Source organism: Syngnathoides biaculeatus, chromosome 3 (genome assembly GCF_019802595.1).
Source record: "Syngnathoides biaculeatus isolate LvHL_M chromosome 3, ASM1980259v1, whole genome shotgun sequence".
Lineage (NCBI taxonomy): Eukaryota > Metazoa > Chordata > Actinopteri > Syngnathiformes > Syngnathidae > Syngnathoides > Syngnathoides biaculeatus.
Genome location: NC_084642.1, coordinates 3,888,182 through 3,896,447, shown reverse-complemented (window position 1 = coordinate 3,896,447; position 8,266 = coordinate 3,888,182). Strand labels below are relative to the sequence as shown.

Genomic DNA, 8,266 nt, shown 5'->3' with positions numbered 1-8,266 from the left:
TTTTTTTTTTTTTATTAGACTTTATTTCTTTAAAACATCCATACACACGCCACACTTAAAGTACTACGTTTGCGCGTGCGTGTGTACTAAGGTAAAGCATTTTCATTTTTTTTTTCCATGAACGTGACCTCAATTATGCAATATTTTTTTAGAGGGGAAAAAATCCAGATAATGTGTTTGCATGTTACCATCGCACACTGCATTCCAATAAATTAATAAAAAAAAATATGGGGGAAATAATGGGTAAAGAGGCTTATTCAGAATTGAAAGTTAGTTAAAAGTGAGTCATACAGGATATTTCAATTTGATATCATTTCTTTTTTAATCAGTGAAAAAATCAAAGAGCGTGTCAGCTTGTGAAATAGAACAACTGGGACTGACATAGGAATCTTGCTGTATTTTAAATAAAATAAGATCCGAGAATAGTCAGAACATGATTGTAATATTGCTTGAAAAGTTGCATGAAGGGCGCCACCGTGGCTCATCTGGAACGTGTTGGCCTCACAGTTCTGATGTCCAGGGTTCGATCCCAGACCCGCCTGAGTGGAGTTTGCATGTTCTCCCCGTCCCTGCGTGGATCTTCTCCGTGCACTCCGGTTTCCTCCCACACCCCAAAAACATGCAACGTTAATTTGACACTAAATTGCCCGTAGGTGTGATTCTGAGTGTGGCTTTTTGTCTCTATGTGCCCTGCGATTGGCTGGCGACCAGTTCAGGGTGTACCCCGCCTCCTGGGATAGGCTGCGGCACTCCCGTGACCCTCGTGAGGATAAGCGGCTAAGAAAATGGCTGGATGGGAGTTGCATAAATCACTTGAGTCTCTGCTGGCGTGGGTTTTTTCCAACTATTGCTATGCAAAAATGGCAAAATGTACCAATATGACGTCTCCACTTTTGCAAATGTATTTGCTTTGTACTATAAAAGAGAAAGCTGATATCCATACAAGTTTGCCACTAATGTTCTTGAAATAACCTGCTCGCATAGTTTTTATACAATATCACACTGAAACATTTTCTTTATTGTTGTGCCAATTCATTCTCGATTACAAAGGAAAATGCAATATAACATTTAATAATGTTTCTACCACATGGCCTGTGCGGTTTACTGCTCCTCCAGCAAAAAAAAAAAAAAAAAAAAAAAAACGAAATTAAAAAAAAACAATCAGACTTGAATGTCTCGTGTTGGTAAAATACAATTTATTACTGCTTCCAGCTCACAATTATTACAGATATTATATTACATGGTCACAGTCATAATCAGGTTTTACTGAAGCATTTCCAGTGTGCGATATGATTAAATACATAACGGGCATGCTTTATTCGAGTTGACGGTTAAACTTCAAGTGCGACACGCGATACTGCTCAGACGGGGGTCAAAGGGCGGCCGAGCTCCGGGCCAAACACGCCGTCCGCCATCTTTAACGTTCATTCCGATCATGTTTGCCAGTATAATGTACATGGGTGCGTTGAACTACGGGCTAACGACGAACACCAGCGATGGTCTGAGGGCGGAAAAATAAAAATTAAAAAAACATCAGTCCACATGTGTGATGAGGAGGCACAATGACGCAGCGCCTTCAGTTCTAGAAAAGCAAAGAGAAGAAAAATGGGTTAGTGATATTAAAATATGACTCTTTACTTTATTTGATCGCATGGCAGTTACAGTTTTGGCCTCGGTAAACAAGCACATATGAGGGAGGGGCCGTCAGGGATTTGAACCAGAGTCACATTTTACACAATTGCACGATTGCGACGTTCTTACTCAAACGTCTGAAATGAAACGGTTAAAAAAAAAAAAAACACGTCGTTGATTATGAAAGAACATTTCGGGATATTACATAAGTATGGAAGAAAATGTGTGATCACATTTTCAATAGTTGCTACAATTCGCTGTGTGAAATTCAGCCTCCGTGCCACCAGGCAAGGTCACTTCAGGTCAGAACCGAACAACCAGCAACAACAATCGCCGAGCCGCCGTCTTACCCGCTCGTGCGCTCACTCGGGGCTGCGTCGCCTCCGCCTGCCGAAGGCCTGCGCCCCCACGCTGGTGGGCACGAAGTTGCGGTGGCCCAAACCCCCGGAACGGCTCAAGAAGTCGGCCAAGCGGTGCGTGACGCAGGTGGCCGTGTTGCAGCCCCTCTTCTGCGCTGTCGTGTTGCTTGGGAAGACATTTGAGAAGATTCAAGATTTTGAAAAAATGACTTTAGCGCCGTCCACGATACCCAAAACAAGATGTATCATAATGTCTGCATTTACAATAAAAAAAATGCTGACTTGTGACTACAGCGACGCCTCGGTTCTCGACCACAATCCGTTCCAGGAAACAGAACAGAAGTGATTTGTTCAAAAACCAAATCGATGTTTCCCATTACAATGAATGGAAAAAGAAATAATGTGTTCCAAGCCTGAAAAAATTGGCTTTTTAAAGCATTTTTTTAGCTTTTCCTGATAATATGCTGCATAGTAGAATCACTTGTATAGTTCAAATACTTTATATATGAAAATAATTTAAGAAATATGTTTTATTTTGCTTAAAATGTACGCTTTAGTAGTAGAGTAAGCTAGGCTGGGAGTGAATTCCCGTATGTGTAGCGACTCGGCCCAAAGCCTTGTAAACTTTTTTTTATTAACAAAAGTGCAGAATAACTTTAAATAAGCAACTTGCCTTGTTTTGAGCCATGATTGGGGGTTAATAGGGTCGTCCTCGATAAGAAGAAAAACGGGACACGTCGGTGTGCAGAGGCTGCGTTATACAGAATAACAAAAGTGCGCTGGTTGCGGGGGCGCGTTGTGTCATTCTGTTTTTTTTTTTTTTTTTTTTTTCAGGGGCGGGGTTTGAATTGACAATAACAAAATGCGTCGTGGGTGGGTCAGCTGCTTGCGCCGCCCGCATTATGTTATTTCCGGGGATTTACGTGGGAATTCACAACAAATGTGTTTTTTGTGGGTTTTGCGGGGGCGTTTGAGTACCGATATTCATTCGAAAACAGAAGGAAAAAAAAATCTCGAAATTTTCGTTCGAAAACGATGACTTTTGAGAACCGAGGCTGTACTGTATTTGTTTAATATCTTTGCCATTGTAAATTGGAATGCAATTTCCATATTCCTCCAGGATACTATTCCTTAACTATAATCTGTGTCTTGCATATATTCTTGTTTATTGTTTCATCGTATTCACATTATTTATGTATTGAGACACATTATCCAGTTAAAACAAATACTAAATAATGCATCTAGGCATTTAGTCACATATCACTAAATATGATCAACTAAATTTCTTGTTGATGCTTGTGTGTTGTATTTTCCAGTGATAATGAAAAAAAACATAGCTTCATAAAACAGTCAGTAAAACCCCCTCAGCTTTTTATTTTAATCTTTGTCAAAGTTTATGTTATATTGTCAACTATGATAAAAACGAGTGTACACCAGTGGTTTGAGATGTGCCTTTTTTTTTTTTTTGCGGAAATTTGAGATTTGAGTGCTCTACGGTGGAAGGAAACACACTTGAAATATCTTCACAATAGGCAGCAGTTGGCAAGTAGTCGACAATTCATCGAACAAAGGGAATTACATATTGCGTATTTAAAATAACCAAAGAACAATGCCTAAAGAGTAGCCTGCTAGCTTAATGCTAACAATTGAAAATGCTATTGTCACACTAATCCTTAGCAATTATCTTTGCGTTCATAGAACCCAACATGGCGGCACGGTGACGCAACTGCTTAGAGCACAGGTGTCAAACTCATGGCTCGGGGGCCAGATCCGGCCCGCCACATGATTTAATGTGGCCCGCGAAGGCGGATCACGTGCGTCAACTTCCATGATTCTTGTTAAAATCTGTACAAAAATTTCAAATTGTCATATCATAAATAATAATATGGATATATTGCAAGCATTTTGGACTTACCAATCATCAACAGTAGTTGAAAAACACATTGACCTTGATTTCTGATTGCGAAACTAGTTCATAAATTTCCTGTGTAAATATGATGAGGCCATTAAAGATTAACGGCCCTCTGAGGCAAACCGTAACCACAATGTGGCCCGCAACAAAAATGAGTTTGACACCCCTGGCTTACAGTGTTGGCCTCACAGTGCTGAGGCACGGGGTTCAAATCCCGGCCCGCCTCTGTGGAGTTTGCATGTTCTCCCCGTGCCTGCGTGGGTTTTCTCCGGTTCCCTCCCACATCCCAAAAACATGCAACGTTATTTGGAGACGATGAATTGCCCTTAGGTGAGATTGTGAGTGCGATTGTCGCTTGTCTGTATGTGCCCTGTGATTGGCTGGCAACCGGTTGAGGGTGTGCCCCGCCTCCTGCCTGATGACAGCTGGGATAGGCTCCATCCCTCCCTGCGACCCTTGTGAGGATAAGCAGCTCAGAAAATGGATGGATTTTTGGCACCTCCCACATGTAGAGAGAAAATATAACAATACTTACAGGCATATATTCTTTATCCTCTCCCAAAAACTGACAGTCACTTAATAAGTTCTATTTGTCTTCCCTTGTGTCTGCATCCTATTTATTTACGAGTATGTTTTTTTTTTTATAATATACAGTGCTAATGATGAAAATAAATCAAAGATTTTTTTGTTTGTTTGTGTTTCATGGCGGCCACGTTGGCATTTTCGTTCTTTTTAATGGCAAAAGAGGATTTCAGATACAATTGTTTTGCGTTACAAGCATGATCACAGAGAGAATTAAATTTGTACCTCAAGGCAGCAGTGGATTAAAAAAAAAAGAGGAAAAAAAAAACAGAATACAACTAGAAACTTGAATTAAAAAAAATTTAACTTTAAAATGTTGACACCATTATTACATTTTAGTGTTATCATATGAAGGGATGCAATACGGTCACCAACAGGTGAAGACAAACAGCGGGGAACAGATGAATAATAAACAAATCAATGAAAAAAATGACATTTGACATCATCTCGCGACACTGCGCGGTGCACGTCTCGAGCTCACGACAAAGAAATGTTGGACATTCCTCCGACATGCATGAACAGTCCAAAGCGAGGGATGAACGAGCAACGTGACCGAGGAAGAGAAGATTTCAATTATATTCGTATTGCTCGGCTAGACTTCGCTTCTTTCCAGGCGTCCCCGCGCCCACGTCTGTGCGGGGGTACGTTTGGAGTTTGTGAATATCCTGGGACAGTTTGCCCAGCACGCAAGTGCTTAGGCCGGTGCAGCGCTTTGACATGGACCGATCTGGGCTGCTAGAGACACACACACACACACACACACACACACACACACACATGCAGAGACAGCTAACAGAGACAAAGCGACCGATGCGCGTAACGTGAATATGGCGGAGCCTCCAAAGTCAAAACGGCACAATTTTGAGATCAACTGCAAGATTGACAACGGCCACGACGACGCGTCGAGTGCGCCGGTGAACGCGAAGCTCACCGATGGATCAAAAACGGGATGAGGAAGCACTTAAATTGTTTTGGGAAAAAGATCGGAGCTGGAACGCGTTGGCCTCCCAGTTCTGAGGTCTTGGGTTCAATCCCCGACCCGCCTGTGTGGAGTTTGCATGATTCTCCCCGTGCCTGCGCGGGTTTTCCCCTCCCACATCCCAAAAACATTAATTGTACACTCTAAATTGCCCATAGGTGGGATTGTGAATGCGGCTCTTTGTCTCCATGTGCCCTGCGATTGGCTGGCGACCGGGTCAAGGGTGTGCCCCGCCTACTGCCCGTTGACAGCTAGAATAGGCTCCAGCACGCCCCTGCGACACTTGTGAGGAGAAGCGGCAAAGAAAACGGATGGATGGATGTCATGTTGTCTAACGTCAACGACAGGAAATAAATAATATGCAGGTAGAGCTCAATATGTGACACTGTGGAGGAATATTTCATTTAGTTCATTACTTTTGTTCAATTCAAAATGTTAAGTTCTCATGATATAGGTTCAGTATAGGGTTAGGGTTAGTACGCCCCGCGACCCTTGTGAGGATAAGCGGGAAAGAAAATGGATGGATGGCGGAGTGAACGATTCGGTCACCGAATGTTTTGGATGAATCTTTAAGGAACCGATTCGAGCAATTCAGTACACTCAAAAAGATGTGCTACGCTCATCACTAGTGCGATTTCATTTTTGCTTTTTCTTTTGCATTTTTGTGGGGTTTTTAAATTTTGTTTTTGGTCACTAAGTGTTGGTAAAGTGTAATAATAATCAGTGTGATAACCTGAGAATTAAAAAATGAAAACAAAGGCCAACCTCCCTGTTTTGTGAGGAGTTAAAACCAGTAATATATAAAGTGTTTGGGTTATTCTTATTTTTTATAAACTAAGCAAATAAAAGGGTAATTCGAGGGGGGGAAAAAATGATTTTCATTTAAAAAGAAGAAATTCGTGTCATTTCACGGCAAAACCTGAAACTCGGAAAAGAAAGGGGTGGGGGGGACGATCCAAAATAATTTTCACACAGCCAGTGAAAAACCCGTTCACTGCCATTGACGGATTTTGAAGTCAAATATTCACGTTAACTGGGAGGGTTGGCGGTGAATGACACTGAAATGGAATTGTGCTTTGTGAATAGAAATGAATAATTGTATTTATTTATTTATATTCAATCAAGGTTTGATAATATTGACCCACTCGACTACCACCAACATCCGGGAGGGATTCTTCGTAGAATCTGCTGACCTGATCGCTCAACACCAGTCTCACTGGTCACTTTCATGACATCACCTCTCTTTGGCCGATTTATACATTAGCAGCATGTTTTCGAGAAACGTTTGAGGATGTACAGTAAGTACGTGATTAATTTGTGATGACCTGGAATTGGATTCAGCGTAGATGACCGCAGTAAAAGGGATATTGTGTTTTTCAAATAAATCCTTTATTTTCGACAATATGCATGGTTAGAAAATGCAATATGGAGCAACAGTGCGGCAGTTTTGCTCGTAGGCGTGGCTCTATTTATTTTTGACTAAATGCTCCTCGTCGGCTTTAGCGCTTGAACCGGTCGCGTCCATCATTGGGTGAGAAAATGAAATTCAATAAAATAACTTAAAAAATGTTTGGAAAGGAGAACAATCCCTTAAAAAAAAAATAATAAAGATTCTTTTCCACTTTGGAGGTTCCATGACACAGCATGCATGACTCGGCTTAGCACGACATGCGGTGGCAGACAAACGGGAACGCTCATGCCTACAAGTTGCACTGGAACATAAACGCATTATCCACTAATATTACACCACCGGTACGTTTTTTTTTTTTTTTTTTGTCGGTTTCAATGACGTGCATGATCACATTCATGCATGGACAGAATGTTTATCCCCAACAACAACTACTTTTATTTTGGTAGCTACTGACTGACTGTTTGACCACAGTCTGACGTATTCTAGCACTCAGATCTAGATTTGATTAGGATGACATATTTCGACTGACAATCAAACACAATTAGTCGTTACCTGCTTCCGTCGCCTGTTTGACGCTCTTGTTCGTCCGAAGCCGGCTGCATGAACTCTTTAATAGCTCTTAATAACTTCATAATATCATCATTCGATAGAGTGACTCCATCGGCATTGGGGTCTTCACGACTTCTGAAACGTATTCACAGTGAGATGATTTTGCAGTTCCTGTAACATGTACAGTTTTTTCCTGCCCACCCACCCCGGTTTTACCTGGACGGAGCTGCCTGTGAGATGTACATCTGGCAAAAGATCAGCACGCACGATAAAAGAAAAGTCCCGAACTTCAGTGTGATCATATTTGCCTGCAGATGAAATACATAATGCCCGAGAAAGTTACAGTGTACAAAAAAAAAAAAAAAAAACAAACGTCCATCCGCTTCACCTACTGTACAATTTCATCGGATCGAGCCGTCGTCTTCTACTTACCGTTACCTGGAACAGTACCGGAGGATGCTCGAAGTGTCGGCTCAGTTGAGGATGTGCCGACCGCTCCCACGGAACGGCCTTATATGCACGTTCCCGTGGGCTCGGTGAGCACTTGATCGTGGTCTGCTGGCAGCCAATCAGATGTCTTGGTAAACCTGTAAAAAAACAAAACAAACAAAAAAAACAATAATGACATCAATCGATATGTACGTCATCATGAATTTTAATAAATTCAGTGTGTCACGTGGAATTTACTTATATAAATACAAGTAAGTGTGTCCATTTTATCCATCCATCCATTTTCTTCGACGCTTATCCTCACGAGGGTCGAGGGGAGTTCCGGCGCTTATCCCAGCTGTCAACGGGCAGGAGGCGGGCGGGGTACACCCTGAACTGGTTGCCAGCCAATC

General features: G+C 41.8%; 1 protein-coding gene across 2 annotated transcripts; it reads right to left on the bottom strand.

Moving 5' to 3' along the window:
- Positions 1–1,336: 1,336 nt before the first annotated feature.
- Positions 1,337–7,977, bottom strand: calca (calcitonin/calcitonin-related polypeptide, alpha). Of its 2 annotated transcripts, XM_061814185.1 has the most exons (5): positions 7,857–7,977; positions 7,641–7,732; positions 7,428–7,559; positions 1,983–2,157; positions 1,337–1,582 (listed from the first exon to the last, which is right to left on the bottom strand). In XM_061814185.1, the coding sequence occupies exons 2-4, from the start codon at positions 7,724–7,726 to the stop codon at positions 1,995–1,997; spliced, it is 381 nt and encodes a 126-aa protein (XP_061670169.1). In that variant the 5' UTR covers positions 7,727–7,732; positions 7,857–7,977; the 3' UTR covers positions 1,337–1,582; positions 1,983–1,994. The 2 variants fall into 2 exon arrangements, with proteins under 2 accessions (XP_061670169.1, XP_061670168.1); XM_061814184.1 differs by lacking the exons at positions 1,337–1,582; positions 1,983–2,157 and adding an exon at positions 4,706–5,220.
- Positions 7,978–8,266: the final 289 nt, after the last annotated feature.

Excerpts from the sequence above, each read along its gene's own strand:
- calca (XM_061814184.1), bottom strand. The coding sequence starts at position 7,726 with ATGATCACACTGAAGTTCGGGACTTTTCTTTTATCGTGCGTGCTGATC. Across the intron at positions 7,560-7,640 it reads TCACAGGCAGCTCCGTCCAG|AAGTCGTGAAGACCCCAATG; the intron begins GTAAAACCGGGG and ends AATACGTTTCAG. Across the intron at positions 5,221-7,427 it reads CAAACAGGCGACGGAAGCAG|CAGCCCAGATCGGTCCATGT; the intron begins GTAACGACTAAT and ends GTGTGTCTCTAG.